This window comes from Poecilia formosa, unplaced genomic scaffold (genome assembly GCF_000485575.1).
Source record: "Poecilia formosa unplaced genomic scaffold, Poecilia_formosa-5.1.2 Scaffold321, whole genome shotgun sequence".
NCBI lineage: Eukaryota > Metazoa > Chordata > Actinopteri > Cyprinodontiformes > Poeciliidae > Poecilia > Poecilia formosa.
The window spans coordinates 337,184-362,216 of NW_006800260.1; the positions used below are offsets into that span (position 1 = coordinate 337,184).

The 25,033-nt window shown below is 40.4% G+C and overlaps 2 protein-coding genes across 2 annotated transcripts; one reads left to right on the forward strand and one right to left on the reverse strand.

Annotated features, from left to right (window-relative positions):
* Positions 1-451: 451 nt before the first annotated feature.
* faua (FAU ubiquitin like and ribosomal protein S30 fusion a) lies at positions 452-2,929 on the forward strand. Its single transcript, XM_007573238.2, has 5 exons — positions 452-558; positions 1,939-2,020; positions 2,159-2,303; positions 2,539-2,594; positions 2,699-2,929. The coding sequence occupies exons 2-5, from the start codon at positions 1,946-1,948 to the stop codon at positions 2,822-2,824; spliced, it is 402 nt and encodes a 133-aa protein (XP_007573300.1). The 5' UTR covers positions 452-558; positions 1,939-1,945; the 3' UTR covers positions 2,825-2,929.
* Positions 2,930-3,762: 833 nt separating this feature from the next.
* On the reverse strand, positions 3,763-10,651 carry fkbp3 (FKBP prolyl isomerase 3). Its single transcript, XM_007573239.2, has 8 exons — positions 10,646-10,651; positions 5,790-5,912; positions 5,493-5,594; positions 5,285-5,386; positions 5,034-5,169; positions 4,857-4,924; positions 4,184-4,281; positions 3,763-4,049 (listed from the first exon to the last, which is right to left on the reverse strand). The coding sequence occupies exons 2-8, from the start codon at positions 5,889-5,891 to the stop codon at positions 3,995-3,997; spliced, it is 663 nt and encodes a 220-aa protein (XP_007573301.1). The 5' UTR covers positions 5,892-5,912; positions 10,646-10,651; the 3' UTR covers positions 3,763-3,994.
* Positions 10,652-25,033: the final 14,382 nt, after the last annotated feature.

The window sequence follows — 25,033 nt, forward strand, 5'->3', positions numbered from 1 at the left end:
ATCAGTTTAGCACTCATGATATAACCTTATCACGAACTGTTTACAATACACCCACATCGCCACTCAGTCCTCCAGTCAAGCATGTTTCTAGAAGTAAAGTTTGAGTTCCTTATTAGCTGGAGTATACATAAGTTAAGCCGGTAATCATTTTAATGACGGAAAAATATTTCATTCGTGAAGTCACGTGATGAATGATCAAATTAAAATAAACAGCTCACCTCCAAGCATAGTTCAATTGTACTCCTAATTATCACTTAGATTGAATTATTGCTCAGTACACGATAAAAACTTACAGTTTACAACTAATTTTGACTTAAGAGCTTGCGGTATTTTTTTTTATAATACAGATATTTCGTAAATAAAATACAAGATACCTGTTAAATTCGATATCTATACATTTTTCAGTATTGGTTTCAAGTTATTTTGCTTTTCCCTCCGCTGAGTATCCTGGGCGTAACAGTTACATCCGCTAAACCTTACGTAAATCTGCACATGCGCTGTTCTGCCCCTCAGACATTCCTTTTTATGCTTAGCGTGGAACGACTAGCATCAAACGAGGTGAGTCGCCTTCGTTTTCTGACATTATTTCTTGTTATGAAGTGTCCAGTGACATATTCCTTTGCAAATTTAGCATTATAATCAATAGCCACAGTGTGTCGTGGATAGTTTTGTTTCTTTCGAATCTGTATTTAACATATTTTAGACCGACTTCTCTCAAACGCATGCACCATGTGGCTAAGCTAAGCTAGCATAGAGCTTGCTAGCATATAAATATCTCTTAATTTAGTTACTTGGTGTTTCTCAGAGTGTGTATTTTACCCTCTATAAAGAAAAAACCCGAATGTGGAGGTTTAGTGATGTGGTCAAATTGATGCTTGTTTCCGTTATTGGATAAAACGCCACGGCAGTAGCAGTTTCCGATCGAAAGGCCGACATGTTGATTTTCAAATACTGTGCTAAAGCTGAAACAAAGTTCTTTTGTCGCAGATTAGCCTTGAGTTGCACCAAAAAGCTACGTTGATAGCTTGAAATTAGACTAACTCAACTGTTGTTTTAAGATTGAATTTAGTTTTATGCAGCATCAAAAAAAATATTGTAAATAAGAATTGTTATAACAGCTGTTTGTAAGAAAGTGAAACAAAAAAACAAACTGTTTCTTGTGTAATGATATTAAAATGGCTTTACAGACGGTACAAAGATCATGTTATGCTGTTAAGGATTAAGCTATGGAATCTTTAAATCTGAAAATCGGGGGCAAGTTATGTCTCAATTTAAAAAAAAATTATATTGTGGCCCTAGAGTGTTTATCTCAAACTATTATAATTTTTAAGCAGCAGAGATTTCTATTATCAGCAACATTCTGTGTTAAGATGTTTATATTTCAGCTATAATAAATATCGACTGACTCCTTTATTCAGCAGAAACCTCTAATATTATAGAAAGTGCATATTTTCACCATTAAAACAGAACATTAGTATGTAACAATGAATTCAATTTGAATTGCTTCCTGAAACATTCTTTGTTAATGAAGATTTTTTAAAAAAATCTATTAAACAGTGATAACTGTTTTAGAATTGACCAACTTACCTCATCATTCTTTTAGCTGTATTGATATGGACACATTTTCTGGGATTAGTAAAGCATTTACTCATAAATAAACTGAGTTTTGGATTATAGGTACAGTTTTTTTTAAAATTGATTCTTAAAATCAAATCTATTCTTCTGATAAAGGCTTTTCCAGAGCTAACATTTAATACGCCTTGTGTTGGTCACAGGAAGTAATATGTAGTGAATTTAATTTTACTTGATGAAACAGAAACCTTAACCCACAATAGCAAATATAAAATAGTTTGAGGGGATGGCACAATCAGGAGGTTGATTGCAAATGCCAGTAATATGATAATTACTTAACCTTTTGGCTTTCTTCCCCTCTCCCAGAGTAAAGATGCAGCTCTTCTTGCGTGGCCAGAACACTCACACCCTTGAGGTGACCGGACAGGAGACTGTTGGCCAGATCAAGGTACATTAAAAAGAACAATCAGTACAATTACAAGCTGAAATTTGTAAGGTTCCAGAATGATTGGTTTGGAACTGAGCTCTTTTTTTTTTTTTGTATGAACAGTATTTTAAAGATGTGTTGACTCTGGTTGTTTTCCAGGCCCATGTCCAGGCTCTGGAAGGACTCCTGGTTGAGGACCAGGTGCTGCTGCTCGCTGGCTGCCCACTGGAGAATGATGCCTCCCTGGCAACCTGTGGCGTGACTGAGCACTGCACCCTGGAGGTGGCTGGCAGGCTGCTCGGAGGTCAGTACATTATTGCCAGACATTTTCTTGCTTCACGAAAGCATGACTTCAAATATTGAACCACAGTACAGGTTTTAAAAATCATATGGAGTTGTAATACTGTAATATTTGGCTTTTTGTTTAAATTCAACTGTAGTTTGACACATTGACTTTAAGGTAATTTAAAATTGCATTCTTGTAGTTGTTGATGCAATCACAGTATAATGTTGAGTCATGAGTGTATTGTTTCTTCCAGGTAAGGTGCACGGTTCTCTTGCCCGTGCTGGAAAAGTAAGGGGACAGACTCCCAAGGTAAAGTATCCCGTATTCTTTTCTCTTTGTTGCAGAAGTAACTGTGCAATCAATCGTTTGTCAAAAATTATCTCAACTGAGGCATTTTTGTTCTTTTTTTCCAGGTTGACAAGCAGGAGAAGAAGAAAAAGAAGACCGGCCGTGCCAAGCGCCGCATCCAGTACAACAGGCGCTTTGTGAACGTTGTGCCCACCTTCGGAAAGAAGAAGGGACCCAACGCCAACTCCTAATTGCTTCAATGCCCTAATGGAGAAGTAACACCATCAGCTGTAGAGTCATCAGTTTTTACCAAGTTGAAAGTTGTCTTGTACAGAATAAAGGATATTTGACTTGGCTTTATCTAGTAATGTCTTTAGTTACACAAACTTGAGTCTCCAGCAAACCAGCTGCTCTTCACAGGGTTTCTTTGTGGTACTAGATGAAAGTTTTCCATTGTTCTCTCTGTACAGCCGTTTCTGTTTATGGTAACTTTAAAAGTAATAATGTGGTAGTATCCATTTTACTTCTTTATGGCATTAATTTACATTCTAGATGAAGAATTAGGGTTTTACTACAATGGAAACAAACATTCATCTGGAGGAATTAATCACTGAGCATCAAGACGTTTTGCTGTAAATCCTCAAATATATTCTACTCTTGAACCAGATTTTTCTTCAGGTAATTAAAATCAATATATCCTCGGTGGCTACCGTCCACTAACTGATCCATGATGAGTGCATAGCGAGATTCAGCTTGAAGGGTAGGAGTTCATAAATTAGTTTAAACTTGTCACTAAAAAAAAGCTTTGTGTGGAAAAGCCTTGAAGATAAAGTAATATTGCCATTAATTCATTTGCGTATGGCGCTAAAAGAAAACGCATATTTAACTGCCCTAAAAAGTTGGATTAAACTTGAAATGGTGAATTATGTGTGGAACAAGTGACATACGTTAACTGGCACAGACAAAACAGTTTCCACAGTGATACTTTTTTTTAGTGTAGCACAAAATTAAATTGTTTGCAAATCGTGGAAAACTGGGTGATCATTATGTGATCTTACTTTTCAAAGATGGGGGTTTGCATCTTCATATTCATTCAGCAGAACTACTCAATTATTTTGGTGAGAGCACTAAGGTTTGTCCTTTTTAACCTGAAAACAATTCGGTAACCTCTGAAATAAAAACCACAGAGTTCAATGAAACGGGTTTATTACTCATTATGTACATGCAAAAAAAAAAACAGAACTCGATCCACCTCTTAAAATAAACACTGAAAAATCATCTGTTTTCCATTTGGTGTTTGAAACTGCCAGCAACTATTTGTACTTAAAGTAAACTGACAAATGCAGTCCGAAGACGGTGTAAACTTAAAATCTTTACGGGGGACGGGAAGAAACAGACATTTCGTGCATGTTGGGAAATATTCAATCCACGGACACCAACTCCACCTCAAAAATCAGCTTTGCATTAGGTGGAATTCTGATGGAGCAGGAATTAAGGAAATATTTGCATATCACCAACAGCACAAACTCATGCCCAAATGTGTCAACACAAAGCCTCTTCTGTCAAAACCCGAGTGCCACGTCACCTTCCAGATGAAGAGAAAAGGATACTTGGAATCTGGAACGCCCTTTTTTCCATAAGCCCATTCGGGTTCGATCTCCAGCCGAGCCGTCTCGCCCTTGCTCATCGTCAGCAGGGCCTCATCCCACTGGGGTGAGAACAGAAATAATCACATACATGTTCTCCAAAGCGACCCGAGATCACAAGTATACATGCAGGCTAAACTGTCTAAATACACTTCCAATATTATCTGGATAAATATCAATTTTCCAGCTGCAAAGGAGCCAAATTTGACCAGATCAGAACTGATCCTTAAGCTTTAACTCATTACAAAACCAGTTCGGATGTGTGAGATCACTGGTGTCATTTTTTTTGTCCATCCAACTGTTCTGAGGTAAAGAAAAGATAAAAAAAGAAAAATGATGGAAGTCGTTATTTTTCCATTACCCTCCCAACTTCTGCAAAGCACCACTACCACTAGCAGCAAAATGGTCCCTCAGCATGATGGTGCCACCACTGTGCTTCACACTTCTTAGATCTGAAAGCCTCAACCTTTTACAACCAAAGCTGTACAGCTAATTGTCTCATTCCCTGGCTTGTTCAGTTGGACTTTCGGAGCAGGTGTTTTGTTTCTTCTTGGTTACCAAAATTAATGCATTTGTCAACATGATGAGTAAGTGCAAACCTTCGGAGCTGTAAATACAAAAGGTAATAATGACATACCCCTCTGATGACTTTGCCCAGGCCCACTTTAAAACTCAGAGGTTTGGTTTGCTTCTTCTTTTTTGCACCTGCAGATGGACGAAAGTGTCGGTTTAAAATTCTTTATTGGACTTTGGTGATATTAGAGCACTAATTGGGCGCTTCTCAGCCAGCTTCTACATGTGGATGCAGTCATACCTGCGGGGATATTCGTGTCAAAGACTGTCCCGTCTTCCAGGCTGCCAGTGTACCAGCAGCTCACAGTGTCGCCCTTCTTTGGGAAGTTGGTCTTATCTCCTTTCTTCAGCACCGCTTTGGTATATTTTGGTGGACCCTGAAACAAGCAGTGATGTCTTAAAGGTGCTTTAAACCAGGTAGGAGGAATGAATATATATATATATATATATATATATATATATATATATATATATAAACCATGAGTTGAGCACCTCGTCCACAACTTCTGCTTTGACTTCTTTGGGCTTCTCCTCAACCTTCACAGCTTTAACCTGCTCGGTTACGTCCTCCACTGGATCCGTGCCTTTAAACCTCTGCACACACACACACACACAAAGTAAAAAGTAAAAGCTTTTAACAAAAGCCAGCTGAGGATGCAGAATTAGCAACATGAAAAAATTCACCGTTTCCACCACTTACTTTGCTCACGAAGAGCTGGTTGTACGCAATAACCAGCTGCTCTTTCTTTGCAGTTTTGGCCACATTTTTAATGTTTCCCAACAGTTTGTGCTCATTGAGGAACTGAAAGACAACACGCACCACAGAGGAGAATGTCAGCACACTTTGCGTTACTTCATGGCGTGTTTTGGACGCTAACATGTTTCTCATGCTGCTCCCCCTATGCTAACTCTGCAGCATGCTTGCAGAGCAACGTGGGGGAATTACAAAGAAGCTATTCTGACCGAAACCGAGGCAACGCCAAAGTGGCAACCCTACCGAGTGGGCCGCATTGTCCTGGAGGAACTTTATTATGTCTTTTTTAGGCAAATCATCACTTTTGAGCTGCTCATCGCTCCACTCCCGTGCTGGCTCCGCCATTTTGAGAGGCGAACTGGTGAACTCTGAACTCTGGGGGATGCCTTTCCGTATTGCCCCTTAGAATCCGCACCAGAACACGTTTATATTTAATACACCTCTCGGTGGTTGTGTTTCAGTTCACGTCCAATAAAATGTTAACTAAACTAGGGGTATAAAATATATAAGATATATGGGTAAGTCTACGTAGGTAGGTTTGCAACTCAAAGGCTGTAAAAATGTTTATAATCTTACCTTTTATTAATTTTTCATAATTCATGGTATAACAATTTACTAAAATATATCATTGTCTTAGATTAGAATTGATTTGATATGTCAAATATTATATTGCAATTCTGTGTTTGCCCTGCCACCTACTGGAAAAATGTTGCACTAGTGAAATAATATTAGGGGAGAAAAGAATACATATCAGAATACATGTCACAGGGACAGTTTAACTTCAAATAGTGGGGAAAATGTGTATCTCCTTTTACTTGGTGCAAGCAAACTTCTGGTCACAACTGCGTATGTTTCTGAAAGCTGGTGCAACCAGCTGCCGTCAGCAGCCACCTGTTCAGGAAATACAGTTCACCGCTGGATAATTTTTATCTCAACATAAACACAGATGTTCTCTGAAGGCCTCAGAGATTTGAGCACTAGTGAACAAACATCATGAGGACAAAGGAACACCGAATGGGAGAAGTTTAAGCAGGACTACTTTATAAAACAGTACGTGGGTATCTCACAGAGATTATCGCTCAGTCGTTTTTCAGAAGCTGAAAGAAGAGCAATAGAAAGAGAAGCAGCCAAAAGCACCAACAACGACCTAAACAAAATACTTACACATTCAGAACAAAAGTTCAGGCCATTTTTTTGTGTTAATTTTTCCTTTGATTTTCTTCTGCATCCTCATATAGATTTGTGCATTCTGGCACCGCTGTTAAACATATGCATAAACCCTGTTAATGTTCTACAAATTTTTCCTTTCATTGTTGATCATGCCATTGATTTGATCCTTTAAGTAAAGCATTGAGCTGTTTTACTTTTGCTGGAGGCTATTTGAACACAAATTGTGATCTACAGTCATTCTCTTTCAGATTTCAAACAATACTTTGTCCTCAAGCCGCAGCAAATGCAGCTCCCTGTTGACTCCGCCACTCCGCTCCTTCAGACTAGCCAGCAGCAATTAGCAACACCTGGTAAAATGGTGCATCTGCTGAGCTCATTATCTGAGCTACTTCTCAGTGCAGTGGTGCCAAAAACGTTGTTTGAGGGGTAATAGAGGAGATCTTGTGATGACTTCCTGAAGGCGGAGTTTCAGAAAGAACAGGAGTTTCTTAAAGAGACAAGAGGCCCAATTTCAAGGTGTTAAATTACAAAGAAAAATTTTTAAAAGCTGAAAAATACACAGTATTTTTATAACAACTGAACTCAATATATTTACTTGATTATACTAGAAAGTGGCACTATGTTGCTGGAAAATATACAATGCTGCCCCTTTAAGTTTAAATTCCCACTCCCAAATAAATGATCTGCACTCCATCTGTTTTTGAAATCCTCTCCCTACAGTGTCCTGCTTGTCTTTCTATACGTCTGTTGAAGCTGCGTTCTACACAAGGCTTCACGTTTAGTCGGGGGTTTTAGCAGGAGCATCTTTGTTCTCTGTCATTCTGCTGCCTCCTGGCACCTTTCTTAGAGTGAACATGTCGGCCTCATCCTTTATTGCATCATCCTGCCTCACTACATGAGCCCTGCTGCTCAGCCAGTCCACAGCTAATACACCAACAGAGACACATCAGGCTTGAAAACATGCCCTGCTGCAGCTCCTGCTAGCTTCTGTTTATCAGCAGCCATGAAATGCAGTGAGATGATGATGATGATGGTGGTGGTGGTGATGACGGTGATGATTTGCAGACACTGTACCAAGCTGCAGAACAGGGCTGTGCAGAGTTGTTTTTTTCTTTTTCTTTTTTTTTACCCTCGGTGGTTACTAGGCAACAAGAGTGACTCTGGGAGAGCAAGAGGAGAGGGATAATTATATCTTTATAGGGAGTCTCCCAGGTCTCGTTTTTTTCTCTTTTGTTGTGGGGAAAATAGTTACAACTGTGCAAAGTGTGATGATGTGACATTAGCAGAGCCAATCTCTCAACTCAATGTATCGTTTTTTGTTTTTTTGTTTTGTTTTTTTTTTCCCCTCCCTCTGCTAGTGTGACGCTTCCTTTGTGGTTATATCTTGAAAATATTCACAGCATAGACAGGAACTTCCATTCTTGTCTAATGTATTATTTCCCTTTCATAAATAATTTTCTTCCTAGTTCTGGTTTGAGGTACTTCAGCTTCTTTATGCCTTCGCTGGCTGGCAAGAAACTCGGCTAACTTAGCAACGTTAATCTCAACGACATCTTGACCTTGGCAGCATGCGCCTCAGTCCTATGTAAACTTTTTATATTGGCTAATTTCACAAATAATTCTCAGCAACATCAGATGTAAAAACAACACTCTCTACTACATGCCATAGTGTATTAATTACATCTTTTTTTGTCACATATCAAAATAAATCAACCAACAGATTTACTGCGAAATTTTTTAACTGTTGAAAAACGTTTGTCAAGCCCTCACAAGTCCCAATTTTTTTGGTTTGTTTTTACCCATATCGGACCCACATGTTGTCATTGCTCGGTTCCATTTTGCACCTGTTCCTAATCAGGTGCAAAATGGATTAAGTACATCCATGGTTACTGTCAAAGTTACACACAGCAGTCGCAAACCGATTAAAAGCTGCAACGTTTGTGTAATCCAGCCAGTGATGCTCGGGACAATCAGGCATATTACAAAACAAACATTTCTTTGGTATGCAACGTTGAACAGTCAAAATGATCTCGGGGATCAAGAATTAGGGAGATTTAATTTGATGCTCCAGCTGAGAGCTCTTCACGCCAACAGCTGATGCAGATAAGTGATATGCGTCCTCTCAGAGGCATATCACGACACAAATTTAAACTCATGCAGTGTGAGATAAACATGATTAAACAGGCTTTTCACTGTGGCATTTAAAGAACCACACGAGTGACATAAACCCATTGGGTTCATTTGAGGTGCAGTTTCTACTGTAAACCTGTAGGGGTCAGTGTTTACGCATTCTTGGTAAGGCGTCGCAGCGCTTCAGCGTGCGGAGTTTGAAACAAGGCTCGACTAGAGCAACAATAATCATTATTCAACTAGCTGTGAAAAAACGACAACAATAATTACCATAACTTGTAACAGAGACACAATGGGGTGGTGTATTTATTTCATTAAGAAATGCTCACTGAGAACAAACAGGGTGATGAAGGATGGGGGTTTTATTGCAAGATTTTCACAAAATACTATCCTTCCTTCTAAAAAAGTACCCTTGAAAAAGCCCAGATGATTCTGGTTTGGGAGTTACTGGGTCAATGAAATCACAAGAGGCTCAGAATCCGAGGTGATCAGCTGCTGGCATTAGCGAACAAAATGGCAGACAAGTGACTTGACGGATTCCATCCTGTATTCTGATGCCTTCTTGTTGCATTTGAGGTGAAAGGGGTTCAACCTTTCCTACCTGATCGAGAGTTAGAATCTCACGACCCCTAAGTGATGACGACCGAATGGTGATGAGAACAATGATTGCGAAAAAAGAAAGAAGAGAAAACCCTGGATTTCACTTGTATCACCTTAAGCAGACGGGATGATTTGTGGCACTGAATACAGTCTGAGCTAACATCACTTTAGCTAAGCAGAACAGCCTCTCACTTTCTGCCTCGCAGGCGATGGGATTTCTTTTCTCTTGCCTTTTGTGTTGACTTAGGCATGTGCAGGCATGGTGGAGCTACCTGGCTGCATCGGGCTCATCATAAGCCCGGCTGTCTGGCAATCTTTTACAGCAGGAGTAGTGAACGATACAGAAGTTATCCAGGAAACATGGTTGGGATGTAAAAATCTAATTACTGTCTCACGTCAAACAGATTGCATGTTCTTCTTTTTTTTTTTCTTTTATTTTGGATCTCTGCTCAAAAATGGCAGCTGATGATCTTTGACATTGACATGTAGTCGTTCCTACATGTGTTTTATTGAGGTAAAATGCCTTGGCCTAGCAAGACACAACATAATTCTGCTTTAGGTGATGCCACCAGATGTACAGTACATCATATTGTTAAAAGTATTCGCCTTTCTGTGTCCCTGAACGAGACACTTCCCCCGCTTTGCCTGCTGGGGTTATCCGTTGGTCTCAGTTGCGTTGCAGCCTCGCTTCTGTCAGCACATCTTACCATCAGCATCATTTACATTCCTGAATGTAGGAATCTGAAGAGCTTTGGAGTCCTCTGGCTTGATAGAGCAGCCACTTACCATATGAACTTGTAGGGAGAACCTAGTTGTAATCTATGGGGTTTAAGATGATGTTGGCTCATCATTAGCATTGAAGGTCCTGGCTGCGAACAGAGGAATTGGGTGGAGTAGAACAATTTTGATTGGATAATCCGTTTTCCTGGCTCCATATGTCTGGTTTTATTTTCATAGTGGTTTACTCCTGTAGTGAAGTTTTAAGTTGGATATTGACAGATATTCTCACTGTGATTTACTCGAGGCAGCGATGGCTTGACATGTCATGAGACTCCAGAATATATTTGTTCGTTTAGGTTTAAATCAACAAAACTTAAACAAAACGGCCCCCAAAATCCAGTGGCTTACAAACTGATGTCATAGAAATAAAGGCACCTCATTAGTTCAGCATAGTAATTTAGCCACCTTGAAAGCTATACAAGTGATCATTTATTTTCCTATGAAATTTTAACTGAAAAAAGAAAATGAATTCAAATTAATAGAAATCGGTGGATCCCATTAGTCCAGCATAGTAACAAAAAGGTTTGGTCACATGATCTGGAAGCTCTTACAGAATAACTAAACAGTTTTGGCTTCTTTTGGTGCAGAATTATGATGCAAGTCAGTGGTGTTAAGATGCGTTCAGACTGCAGACGCTTTGAAAATAATCAGATATTTATCCGAATAACTTAGTGCAAAATATGGAAGTCACACAAATCCGATTTTTTTTATGGAGCAGTGAAAAAGATTGGAATTGGGCCGTTCAGACTGCCATAAAAAAAATTGGCATATGGGTCACGTATGGGCAAAAAGATCGGGTTTGGGTACCCAAAGAGGCGCTTTCCACCTCTATGCACAATACTCTGCATTGTATTTAGTGATGTAGGGCTTGAATGAAGTTACTTGACCATAAAAACCATTTCCAGGAAGCTCCCAGCACTGTTCTAGGTCTAATCTGAAGGTCACCTGAAGTTTGTAGGTCTGCAGAAAGTTGCCGACCTTTGCGCAGCATCCGCCGAACACACACTCTCATTATCGATGGCCTAACACTTGTTGCTGTCAATTAAAATCCCTTCATCCTGGTTGTAACACAACTGACACTCGACTGTGGAATATTTCACAACTCGACTTAATTGCACTGCTAGCATCTGTGTGCCATGTTGGAATTCAATTAGTTTAATTGAATTTGCAAACATATTTTTTGCATATAAAACAAAACAATGAGTGCATTATTTGTAAATTAGGAGTCCTGAAGTCTGTTAAAGGAAAGGAAAAGGCTACGCTAGCTCACGCAGTTTGTACTTTCAATCTTCAATCAAGAGAAATCAGTACAATTTCCCCCCCTTTGACATTACGCACAAACAAACAAGTAAACAGAAAGCTTTTCCATCATCCCCACTTGTTACACCTTTATACGACACACAATGGCCAGAATTAAAGACTTTCTGAATGGAAATCGTCCCTCAGTGGCCTCGGCCCGCTGTGGGTAATGTGTTTTCTGCTCCGAGCCTAATAAGCTTCCCTCTAAGCCATATGGCAAGCTCAGTTCACCTGCCTACAAGCAGGGCTGCAAGAACACGTCCTCTGCTATAGTGCGCGATTCATATGCTGGAACAGCTCGAGCTGACAGCTCACGCCTTAGACGAGGTTGCATTTCCTCCCCCTCAGGGAGCTCTGCAGAGTGCAAGATATGTTGGGTCAGCAAGGGGAAAACTCCACCAACATCCGACTGTAAGAAAGTTTCAGTATTTTCCTCTCTTTTTCTCCCTCTCTCTCTGTATCTTGTAAAAACTATAACACCTTTTCCTGCCGGAGCTGCGCCTTGTGGGAGGAGAGCGAAGGCTTGGGTTAAAGTGTGTCACAGCAGCAGGTGGGCTGGTGAAAAGGGAAGCGTGCCATTTCTCACAGTCGCACGCCTGCGATCGTCATGCAGCAGCGGAGCTCTTGGTTTCAAGCGAGCTGCTCCCATGCTTTGGAAGGCTTCCAATCCCGGAGCTTAGCTTGCAGATCTGCAGCCTCGGCAGCAGCCAGTGCCTTTGCCCCGTCAGATCTAATCTCTTGGCTACGTGTCACGAAATGAGGGCTTATTATAAGTTTACCTCAGATCACCTGAAATCTGGCCTCTCCGAGGCAAAGGCTAAAAAAAAAAAGAAAAAAAAAAGTTTTCACCTGGAAGAAATGTATTAGGAAGGTTAAAAAAAAAAAAAGTGAACATTTTGGTGGCATGCGAGGTTGATATCAGCCGCCAGAGGCTTTGTTGTACACAGCTACATGCCCTCTTCCCGTCTGTCTCTTCAGGATGCGTCATCTGTTCACCGCTAATTAGAAACCAAAGAGAAAAGATGGATTTTGAAGTCTCTGTTGGATCCGATCCCAGTCTGAAAACCTCACCGGGCTTAAAAGGACAGACTTCAGAGCCACATGCTCCGGGAAAAAAAAAAAAGCAAAAAAACTCTCCACAAAACTCTTGCCTCTTCACATCACTCCAAGCTGTCTGTTTGCAGCTTAGCAGTAGGATTCAGGACCGCATGAAACCTCCACGAGCGCCGAGGCTTCACACTGGCCGCAACGTTCACAGCTTGCTCCCACACCTTCAAGAATGCTGCCAGACATACAGCTCCTTAGTTCGGCGGCGAATCGTTGGCCTTGACTTTATTTTCCTTCCTTGCTGAGGCTACCCACAAAATGGCATAAAAGGCATGCACAAACATTTCACAGTCAACTCTGTCATCCTTAAATTACAGCAGCATATTATGACTGCAGCATAAAAGGAAAGCAAGAAGCTCTTCTTGAAGTTTTACACGTTTTGTCATATAAGAGTGACAAACTTTAATTTACTTTAACGGAGTTTCATAGGTAAATCCATGCACTCATTTAACTGACGTCCAAGGTCAAGACTTGTACATTCAATCTGACTTTACTTTTTTTTTTTTTAGCAAAACAAAAAAAAGAGTAACATTTCCGATCTTTCAATGTACGCATCTGGCAGAAAATTCTGCAGCTGTAATTGGAGTGAAAGGTGGTTCCACTAAGTAGCTGTATGGAGGGGAGGGGATGGAAAATATAAATATGTATAATGGTTTACATATTCCATTTGTAAATGCTGCAAATTATGTACTGTTGTCGTTCCCCTTCGCAACTGTCTGCTGCTTTGAGACGAGATATCCCATAAAACACCGGGGGGAATAAACCGAAATTTGTTCACATTAGAAAAAAAAAAAAAGAGTTGAGGGAATATAAATACGTGTGCGAGCCGCTGTGCCGTTTAAAGTCTGCAACGCAACCAAACATTAATATGTAATTTTGTTTACGATCATCTCTCCGTCGCCGTTCTTTTTCACCTTCGACAGCCTTCGATAGCCGAAGTTCGGAGCAAATTCAAATAAATCCAGGAGCTACTCCTGGACGCTCTGCGCGCCGTCGGAATCCGAAGCGATGCAGCTTTGCGGCGGGCGGGTGGGCATAAAACGAGCAGGTCGACATTCACACGTGGCCACGCGTTCTCAAGCGCGTTAAATTCGCATCTACAAGCCGAATCGCCGGCTGCCTTTCGATGCTGGACAGGCTGATGTCAAGGCTCTGCTCAGACACACAACATGCTCTCTGTCTGCTTGTACATGAAACGTCCGTCATCGAAGACATTGTTGCCCTCGTGAAGTTTGGGCTGACTGAGCCTCTCGGTGCCCGTGTGTCAGGCTGTGTTTCGCGTGTAAAACGTCTTGGATATTTCGAGGGGAAATTCTCAGTGTGAAGCCTGGGACGTGATCACAGAGCAGCTTTAGTCAAAAGGAGAACTGTAGAAGTGAAAAACGTGCGTCGGGAAGATCCACTTTAGATTTAGAGGGCTCTCTCTACGCCGTGATCTCATTTTGGTTTTATATGTGTACAACTTGATGTAGGGCCAGTTCCCCCCCCCCTTTTTTTTTTCTTCAGGAAGTGCTATCTGAGAATTAAGCGGCCACATTTATCATTTCAAATTATTACTCCGAATGTGACGCGTTGGATTACCTCATTATTTGAGCTTGATTTATTTAACTTCACCAGCAGATGACTCAAAGGAATTGGCAAAAGCCAAGTTTATCAAGTACTTTAACGGTAAAAGTGATTCAGTGCTCGTATTAGCCCCCATTAAATCCATGCCAGCGTACTCAGCTCGGCACTGGTTTCATAAAACACTTTGCCCCATATTGCTCAAGCAAATCTTTCTTTTTCCTTTTCTTCTTTAATAATAGAAAAACGTATGGATAGTTCTCCTAATCAGTGTGTCTGGCAAACAAGACGAAACAACTTCACGCTTTTTTTTTCACATCGTAGACAATTTTATTGGGATTTTATTTGTGAATAGCAAGTCCTGATTAAGTTTTGTTTTTTTCCCAGAAGACATGTGGGGGAGATGCTCTCGTTAGATGTCACCAAAATTTAATCAATACAAGAGCAATCCTAGGAAAACCTAGAGGCTGCAGAAGACAAGTCAGGATCCTGGTGAATCCTTCCAACACGACAGTGACCCTGGAGAAAAGGTCAAAGGTGAAACGGTTTAGATCAGAGTTGGGTAACCTGCGGCTCCAGGGCCGCACGCGGGTCTTAAGGTCAAAGTCGATACGCAGTCAAGCAGTTTTTTTTTTTCCCCAAGCCTCATCTGCATCATGTTTCCACCACAGAGTGACGCCCGCCTTTTTTAAGTTAATTGGCAGCTTTGTAATATATTTTGTCCCTCTTTTGCATAACTGTTGACAAACTGTTTGAAGAAGTTTAGAAAATTTTCATATGCTTTTTCTGTAAAGCCGACGAATAGACATCAAATTATGATTCTTAAGTTTTAGAATGAAACAAACAAATGTCGTATTGTAGTCATTTATACACTTGCTAAATTTTAGACACTTTTTGAATAGCATTGGTGGATTTTGACAAATCTTTATCAGTAAATCAAGGGCAGGAATGTCACCCCTGGTTCAGATCAATGCATATTCATGTGCTAGAATGGCCTATTCCAAGCCCAGACCATGTTTCACTTTCAACATTACAATAGAATAATCCCCTTTTTTAGTTTACAAAAACACAAAGTCGCTCCAGTCCAAGAGTCCTTGAACACACACACACACACACACACACACACACACTGATCGAAGGAGGGTTTTTCTGAAACTGAAAATGTGCTTCAGTTCAATAAACGCAGTTCTGTCTTCACTCCTCGACTTCCATCATCGGGATGGAGAAGGTTTCTCCATCTCGCCCATGTAAAATGCAACATGTCTGCAAAGACAGGGGAGGAGGGGGAAGACCTATCTACAACAGAACATGTTCCTGTACTTATGTATTTATGACACAACTGCTGAGACTTTATTAGCTGAATCTCTTTCCCAGAAAAAAAGCTTAAATGAGACTGAAGACAGAGCGCGTGGGCTGAATGCGAGGCACGATGCCGTAACGTTTTCACTTGCTTTAATGTTGCCTTTTTTCCCTTTGTCCTCTGAGCGTACACGCTTTTGGATGAATGCACTTGGAGGAGGATGAGACAAACCGAGGGGAGAGAGGGCAGTTGACGGATCAAGTGTAAGTGTTTTAAATCTGGTGAGTGCTCCGAGTTTGCACCTGGTGCAAAAAAAACAAAACAAAACAGAGGGACATAAAAGCGGCCCAGAGAGCTGTAACCAGTCTTTTTTTTTTTTTTCCTTTCTGTTTTTTGTTGCTTTTTTTTTTATGTGCAGCCTTCCTGCACTGTCCCCCTGCAGACAGCTGAGCCACTCTGGCTCAGAGTTTGATCAGCAAGCGGAGCCTGACAGGAACAAGGTGCGGCGCCGTGAACATGAAAAGCAAAACAAACAGAAACACACAAATTCTCAGAGAAGCTTGCCACTCATTCACACAGTCCCTTTTTAATTACTATTATTATTATTATTTCTGTTTAACGTGTTTGTCCTGCTCACGCTCACCCACCCACCATTGTTTTCACCAAAAGGGCTCAAAAACACAAAACAGTTCCCAGCCATCTCTTCTCTTCCCCGCTCTGATGGATCCCATTCATCTCGGTAATGGAGAAGTGTGAAGTGCCAGGAGCAGATTGTCTGCGGCAGCGCCACCGCTTTGCTTCTTTTTTTTTTTTAGGGTGCCAGCCAATCTTTCTATCTGACTAAATGCGTGCAGGTACCGCTTTAAAAGGAGGACAGGGAAGAGGCAGAAAGGTCGTGTTTGAATAATGAATCTGCGGAATGGACTACGGCTCAAGTCGGAGAGTGTGAACGTCGGCTTTGGTTGTCTGTCAGCGACAGTCGGAGGCATTTAGGAACAGCAGAACAGGTAGTTGAAAAAGATGTTTCGTCGTCTCCTACCCAGGATAAATAAGTGACAGGAAGTGAGAAATACGCTGCAGATAGCCCTGGAACGGTTCCAGAGTTTGTCACATTATGCGCAGGAACTTCAGGAGATTTTATCTGATAGACAAACGTCCCGCTAGAAGTGTAACCTCCACCTGGAGCTTCTAAGGTTGTGTGTTTAGCTCCATCAACACTCCAAACGGCTCAGACTAACAACCCGTCTGTCCCTAGAAAAACCAAAACCTCAGCATGATACCGCCCCATACCGTCATGTTTCACTGTGTGGAACCAACCTGACAGAGATACATAACATTTACATAAGCACAGACAACCCTGAGCATCCTCTTCGTGAGAGCATCTTCAGTCAGAGGCTTTTTCAAATACACTGTAAGACAGACCGCTACAGGAAATCATTTAATTTCCCTCTGGGATCAATAGAGTATTTTTGAATTGAACTGATTGTGGGTTGAAAGGTATAGTGTCACATAATTTTGGTTTGATCTGACCTGAACATCTTATGCAACGTCCCTCGTATGACCAACTACAAAGTGCCGTGTTCTTTGTTTTTTACGTGACGTTTTTATTCATAGATACTCTCTGGAAAACCGCTGAGGCCTTCACTGTGAACCTGTAGATTTAACTCATTTTTATTTCAGAGTATAAGGGGAAAAGGGGGATAAATACCTTTGCAGTGAACTCTAATCGTGATTTTGACGAATATGTTTGATGTTAAGGATTGGCACCAGTTGGAGCCAAAACCCAGCCTCCTCTATCTGGATGAAAAAAAAAAGGTTTTACCTGTGAGGGTAGATTACACCCCTGGGGCTCCAACTTCATCACTGTAAAAAAGAAAGAAACAACAGAGAGGAAAGCTGCAGACAACACACACAGTCGGCAGGTCAAGACGACCCCAGGACAGCAATAACACCTCATACAGTTGGAGACGGGTGTAATTAGAAGTAGGTGGGGCTGTCCGAAACTCTCTCCCGGCACAAACTCTGACAATGTCTATATTCTCCTTTATTTGGGAAGCAAGATTATTTTAATTCCCATTCTTTCATTTGAAAGATAAAGTAGAAAAAGAGCCAGGAGCCAACGTTTGATGGGTTCTGTCAGCGTCTCTTTTTAAATGTGCTTTTGGAAGCTGGCTAAAAGCATTTCAGTTCATGTTTGATTCTTCTTAGAGACGGCTTTCATTTTCCTTTCAGTCTCGCACGTGCTGCTCTTTCAGTTTCAGTCCATAGGCGTTCAGGGATGTTCGGCTTGTGAGGAAGATTGTATGTACATTTAAGGAAATCTAAATTCTGTTATACGACACCTGCATTTGTCTGCTCAACTTTTCTTTTGACACAATTTTCTGGTATTTAACAGAATACATTTTTTTTTCCGCCAAAAAGCTTTTTGCACACATAATACTGTATAATTAAAATTAAGACTTGACTCGGCATTTACACAGGACTCTAAAACATGCAACAGGATCACAGATGAAATACCTGCAAGGTTTTCTGTGCTGCCTACTTTGAACGAACCGCCGCGTTAAAATCGTCAAAATTCAACGATTTCGTTGCTCCCGTTTCGAAATGTGTCACGCTTCGTTTTAAAAATGTGTTCTAAATGTGTTCGCTGAGGGCAAAGTAAATGTTAAGATTCCTTTCAGATCGGGCAGCACAGCAGGAAAATAATTTTTTTTTTTTCTCCGTGAGACTTTAAAAACTCAAACGGGGCCTTTGTGTTCTTTTCAGTGTTCGTTGTTAGTACTTGACCTCACATTCGCCGATATCGCTCGACGTCTGAGTCACATTAAAAGCAGTGAAAACATTTACCTGAAATTACTTTTTTTTTTTTCCAATTTTTTTTTTTTTTTTACTTTCATTGTGTGAAAAGTGTTCAGATGATTTCATGGCTACCAATGAAGCAGTCTGAGTAATTAGAAATGTGCAAATCCATGCCTTTCCTACCAGCGTTTGAAGTGTCTAGGTGGTCTAATGAAATACTTCAGTCAAAAGCATTCTGAGAACCCAGATGTCACGGGGCGACTAAACCTTACCTACATTGTGATTTGCGTGATTTTTTTTTTTCCAGATAAAATGAAAAAAAAAAAAAAAAACAGTATGTACAAAATAGGTCATAATTCTTTAAACATTCTGACCGACTTCACAAACGTGAAAACGCACAGTAGACATTTCATGTCACAGTTGAAAGCTTGAGGTAATACTGAGCAGACATTTTGGTTCTCACTTGGTAAAAGTGAGGAATTATTCCAGCTATTGAGTCGGAGATTTTAACTTCCATTTGAAAATAAAGCACCTTATTAAACTGTCTTTTTTATATAAACATATAAAACAAGAGATTTTTCCCATATTATAAGTGAACTCCTCTGCCAGTGGGACTTTAAGTTACGGAACCGCCTTCTGAGCGACATGGGAATTTTTTTTTTCTTTTTTGTTCCCTCTCAAAACTTTTGCACCACCTTGCAGTAAGTTTTGCGTTCCCTCGCAAGTATGCTTACTGCAACATTTGCTGGTCTATTTTGCATGCAGTCACAAATGTCCATTTAAAATGTCAAATATACACACATATAAAGAGCCTCAGTGAAAACGTGTTTATCCTTACCTCTTTGGTGCAAAACACTGATTGAAAATCGATTTACTCACTGCATGTTTACGTCTGTTTGTGTGAGGTTGGGATGGAAACGGCCATTTAAACCATTCAGACTACCAACACAATCAAAACTGTCCGATGACTGATTTACCCCACAATAATAACTCAGAAATAGTCCAAATAGTTTGGATGTATTTTTATGTCTTTCCTTACGGAAAGTTTCCGTTTATATCATAGGTTTGTGGTGCATTTCTGTCCTAAAGCAAAATATATAAAACTTAAGATATTTCACAACGAGATATTAAGATACACGGAAAAACCTCACGAAAACCTTATATAACAGCAGAAGGTACGATGGCCACCGTAAGAGAGGCTTAGAAAGGCTTCAATTATGCGCATGAACTGATTGCTACAGTATTGCGACAGAACGCGAAAATCCCATGTCCCCTTGAGGGCTCCGTACATCCAAACCGGGTCTTATTCTGGCGGTTGGACGCATTTTCATAATAAGCCCTTTATTAAAAAAAAAAAATCAGTTGTAGTATGAATCTCTTGATTGGTGTTTGTGCTGTTCCTTTAAGTCACGTGGTTGTAAACCAAACAAGCCGAGAACCAACACGGTTTGCTGAGCAGGGTTGACTCGGATATCTCACACCTACCTTCATCTTTTCTGTTCTACATTCAGCACACCTCGCGAGGCACACAGGTATGACGCAGTTTAATAAACAGCGCACACTTGAGGCGCGCAAGTATGACAATGGATTTAATCAGCAATCCGCAGAATTGAGTGTCGGCCTCCGGTGGACACGAGCATCTGCCGAAGAGCGAGCGACTCTCTCCATAGTGATGAGACGGAGCCAGAGACGGGAGGGGAAGGACGCATACGCGATTGTGCCCCCAGGCTCGGTAATTTGCTATGTGACAGGAGTTGCACACCTGTTCGACGGCTTGTTAAAGCACATATCTTATCAGCCAATCATGTGGCAGAGGCTCAGAGGGATCCGGCGCGTGGACGCGGACAGGAGGACGAGCTGAATTTTAAACCGTAGCTCAGAAATGGGGGAGGAGGGGGGAGATGTGGTGGCTCAACAACTGCTGCAACACTGATGGTTTTATAATTTGGCACAAACAAGCGGACACGAATTCAAAAATTAATGCACAAGTATTTCAAGTCATCTTTGCAGTTCCAGGGAGCGGCGGAGGCTTAAATCCTCAGCCCATGCAACTGCAATATTTATGTTTATGAGCCGAACGAGAGCAAATGGAGTGATTTGATTTAATGTACAAGCCCCCCTCTGCTTATAGAAATGTAAAGGCGGAGTGGAGAGCTGCTTTTTAAAGCTTGACCCTGTTCCCCTGTAACGCTGCATTCAGGAAGACCAGAGTACAGCTCATCCTAATTATTTCTAACCGACGGGCCAATCCATCAAGGGAGGCAGGCTGAGGGGAAGCGAAGAGGAAGAAGAGCCAGAGGTAGAGGAAGAGGAGGAGAAGGAGCACAGGAGGTTGGCGTGAACTCCTGCTGAGCCTGGGTTTCTCTTCCTATTGGATTTTTTTCCCTTCCTTTGTGTATTTTTTTCTCTCTTTTAAACCCTTCCTCTTTCACTCATCTTATTGCTTTTACTTCATCACCTTCCTCGACTGGTTTCTTCACAAAGGACGTGCCTCCTGCTCCGGCGGTGCGCATTTGGGAGACACCAAGAAGAGACGAAACGAACGCGCCGAGATATTTGGCGCTGCGCGGCATGCGAGCCACCTCCTGTCAAAAATGAGTTAATGCTAATTCAGGAAGCCTATTTAACATGATTCCTCATATGAGAATTGGAAAGACAAATGTCCACGGTCCGGGCATATCGGGCCATTAAATTCAGATTTAAAAAGATTGATATCAATACTTATCAAAACACAGACGCCCCTTTATGCCATCAAAAGCCCTGGGCAGCTATTCGCCACTCAACGTGAAAGGAAAGATGGATAGACCCAGAAAATGAAAAAGAGGAACAGAAAGGGTACGGGGAGAAAAATTTGCTCCTTGGCAGCAGAAGAGCCGTTCCCCATCGCAGCATTAGCCAACATCTCCTGATAACAATAGTAAGGGATTAATCAGTATGCTGCGCATACCTGAGGGCTGTACTAGTCCTTTATCACAGCAGCAACTGCGGCTTTCGTCTAAAGGTAAGGTTAAAACGGAGATTATGCTTTGTTCCCGGGTACCTCCTCTAATGAACCTTATCTCTGCTCTCTACCCACCTCCTTCTCCTTTTTCACTTCCAAAGAATAACAGCCTCTGCCCTCCTTCTCCTCGCTGTGGATGAAAACGCTTATATTATTGTTTTACTTTTTGTTTTCACAGTGCAGCATGTTACTGTAAAAGTCTTTCAAATGTGGACACAAGAAAAAAAAAATCCAACATGGCTGCCGTTTTTGAGCCTTTTGTTACTGCCATAAAATGTTACCCATTTCCATGACTTGGATCATGTCCCATTATATGCTTTTCAACTTACAATTTCAAGTTGAAAGTTTTCAGCTTAAAATTGAAAACTTAAAATTTCAGTTTTTAAGTTCAGATTTTAAAGTAAGTCATCAGCAGGAAGGAGATGAAGATGTGTGGCACAAACTGTTTTCTTAATGGTTGGCGTTAGCATCTGCTAACTTTTATGAGGTTAGTGATTAAGCGTTAGCTTCTGCTAATTTTTAGCATAATGGTTTAGCGTTAGCAGAGCTAAGATTTTATGTTTAGCATAAGCATAAATCTTTATTTTATGCTGTTTTTTTTTAGATGTGTTTAGTGGTTTAGCGTTAGCATAGCTAAGATTCTATTTTTGAAGTTAATTAGAGGTTAGTGCACCTAACGTGGCTAGCTCTGCTCACCATAGGCAGTTTTAGTGCAGGGTTCTGAAATAATACAAGCTCTACAGAGCTATATTCAAGCTATTGTCTGCAAAAGGAAAGATAATGGTGCAACTACACAATAGCACAACTGTGATACGTCTAGAAGAGAGGAGAGCATTAATCAGAGAAGCAACCAGTTGGGTAAAGGTAAGTTTGAGAAATTGCACAGACCCAAAACTCAGGTGGGAACATTTGTCAAAAGAACAACTATTGATTGTAGATCGCACAAATCTGATCTTCATGGAAAAGTAACACGAAGACGTCAAGAGTTCTTATATGTAAAAACCTGTTACAATCCACAGGTGTTTTGGTTTGTCTCACAGTTTTAAGCATTTTTCTATTGCTTGTGATCACTTCTCTTCATTATTGCTAGAATGGTGTTGCCGTACAGGTTCATTCCTTTGTGCTTAATTTCTCAGTTTACGTGTTCTTTGCAAATGTGAAGTTGGTTCTCCAAGACCTGTCTCATTCTCCCGTTTTGTTATTCTTTCTTCATTGCCTCTTATTAGTTTATCTGTTTTTTCAACCCCTGCCCTCGGTATATAAGCTCTCTGTTTTTATATTTGTGTTTTTGTTGGATTCTTCCATTACCCTATCTGCTACCCTGCCATGCCCTATTCCTCCCTCCAGTGATTTTCCTCAGTAACTTAATCTCTTTTTGTTACTAAACAACCTCTCCAGTTGTTTTTTGGAGAGGCTCCTTTACATCCACCATCATAACAAAACCCTTTAAAAAAATTATTTTTCCTTTTCCTATATGTAACTTTTGTCTTGGACTATTAAGAAAAATTTCTGTATGAAATAGGCACTAAAATGTGAAAAATTAAGAGTTAAGAAATATTTTTGCCTATTTTGCTGAGTAAAATTTGGTCTAAAAAGACAAGGCAAACAAGCAGACCACTATGTATTAGCCTGTATCAAAATCATGTGAAATGTATTTATTTATTTATGAGGTGGTCAATATCTTGAAAAGAAGAAAGCCATTGTTGGTGTAAGAAAGAAAGGCGTTCCAGTCAAACAGGACTAAACTTGAAGGTTTTGGCTAACAACGAAAACACAAAATGTTAAATAATTCTGCAACACAGCGTTTGAATATGTTGTTTAAACTATTTTATGTCCATGTTAAGTGTATAACCATGATATATTTCTACAAACCAGTAATCAGTTTTTCAGCTTTGCGAAAATCCCTCTGACTAATTAAAACTTGCAAATCCAACAGTTGCAAATCCAATATTATCAGCCTCACTTGCAAACCCAGAAGCTAATTTAATAGTGACTGTTGTAGAAAAATAACAGTGCTCATACCACTAACGTAATTAAAGATGAACCACAAAAATTAAATCTTTACATTCAGATTTCTTTGAGAAGCGAGATGACCCCAGAGAACTGTTAGCTGGCGATTTAGCAATATCTGAGCCACAGAATGATGCATCTCTTAAACCCTGTCAGGTTGTTTCTTTTTTCTTCCCCCAGCATTTCTTAAGGACAGGCTTTACAGTTTATATTCATCTATTTTAGATAGTTTTTTTAGACCTGCCACTTCCTATTTTCCCCTCCACTTCTCTGGTTTCCTCAGTTTCTTGAGGACACCCTGAACGTCGCACTGCCACCGTCAGATAGAGGGACGCGGCTGAAAATTTTAAACAGAAAATGTCCACAAAAAAAAAACTCTGAAAGAGTTTCGGAAAGCCCGGAGAACTATTGATCAGGATCAGTGCTGCTCGTTATACGAAAGAGGAGCCTGGCTGAAGATGAATAAAGATGAGGGTGACTCAAAGTTTTCACGGAGTATAATAATATCCTCAAATTTTATTTAAGTGCTTTCTTTTATTTAATTATATTGTACAGAGAAAGTGGGTTGGCTTTAAAGGTTTGGTGCCAGTTGAAGCTCGGACTATCTCTAATCTATAAAGGCTGTGTTTAATCTTTCTACCACTTAATGCACCAACACACAAAATTTCAAAAATCATTAATTTCTTTCGTCAGAATACTTGCTCAGAATGATCTTTGCTTTCTTGTGCCCCAGATCATTTCATTGAATAAATCAATAACCAGTGTATCCAGGCTATTTATATCATTTCACTCTCGATGATCAACTCCAGTGTTTGTTTTCTCCAGAAGAAGAGTGTTTTATTGTGGTATCTTTCTGGTTGTATTGCAGTATATTGACCTCCCTGCTCAGCATCAATCACATTCTGAGCAAAGCTTAAACTGACTGCATGCTGATTTACGAAATTTAAATATGATCCACTCAAACCTATAGAGTTTGAGTGGATCATATTGTGACAGCCGCACAATCACCTTTTCATCATGAGTGAAAAGGTGATTGTGAGAAAAAAGTGAGACTTTCAGCTGGTTCCATTCAATTGTGCTATGGTTTACACAAGCACAGTGGTGACGCCTGGCCACAGGCGTCGGAGTAATGGTAATAGTGCCTCATGATGAACCTCAGAAACAGAGGAGAAATTGACACAATGCTGCTGGTACGTGTGTCTAAATTCAACCTTTCACCTTCGATACGATATCGGCACAAATCATATTTTTTCTACTTACTTTATAGTGTGAAATGTCAGAAAAGGCTCAATCAAGTTAAATTACTCAACAACAAATTACCCACTTATTAATAATCAATATGTCTGCATGCATCATCTCTATTCTGCTGAACAGAGATGCTGAGTGCTTCAATCGGAGATTTTAGATTTAGGTTAATGTAATACGATACTCGATTTTTTTGGATGGACATCGGACAGATTTCCGATATCAGTATCAGCTCGGGACACCCTGGCTGCTGGTATTTAGGTTCAGATTACCCCATGTCATCCCAGTTAGCTGTTATTCTATAGTCAACAAATAATGTGATGAGATAACTGCGTTGTATAACCTATCTACGTCCTTCCCTGCCTTGTGAACACAAAACAATAGCAAAAATTCAACACAAGGCAATAAAGGCAAGTTTATTTGCGTAGAAATATTCAGTCTAAAGTGCTTTACAGTAAATTAACCTCTCAAAAAACTTTTTTC

Bases quoted from the DNA above. Each gene is read 5' to 3' on its own strand.
- fkbp3 (XM_007573239.2), bottom strand. From the start codon at position 5,891: ATGGCGGAGCCAGCACGGGAGTGGAGCGATGAGCAGCTCAAAAGTGAT. The intron at 5,170-5,284 runs GTGCTCAACTCA...TGCTTGTTTCAG, and splicing joins AAGCAGAAGTTGTGGACGAG to GGTCCACCAAAATATACCAA. The intron at 4,282-4,856 runs GTATGTCATTAT...TTCTCACCCCAG, and splicing joins TGGGCAAAGTCATCAGAGGG to TGGGATGAGGCCCTGCTGAC.
- faua (XM_007573238.2), top strand. From the start codon at position 1,946: ATGCAGCTCTTCTTGCGTGGCCAGAACACTCACACCCTTGAGGTGACC. The intron at 2,304-2,538 runs GTCAGTACATTA...TGTTTCTTCCAG, and splicing joins GGCTGGCAGGCTGCTCGGAG to GTAAGGTGCACGGTTCTCTT. The intron at 2,595-2,698 runs GTAAAGTATCCC...CTTTTTTTCCAG, and splicing joins TAAGGGGACAGACTCCCAAG to GTTGACAAGCAGGAGAAGAA.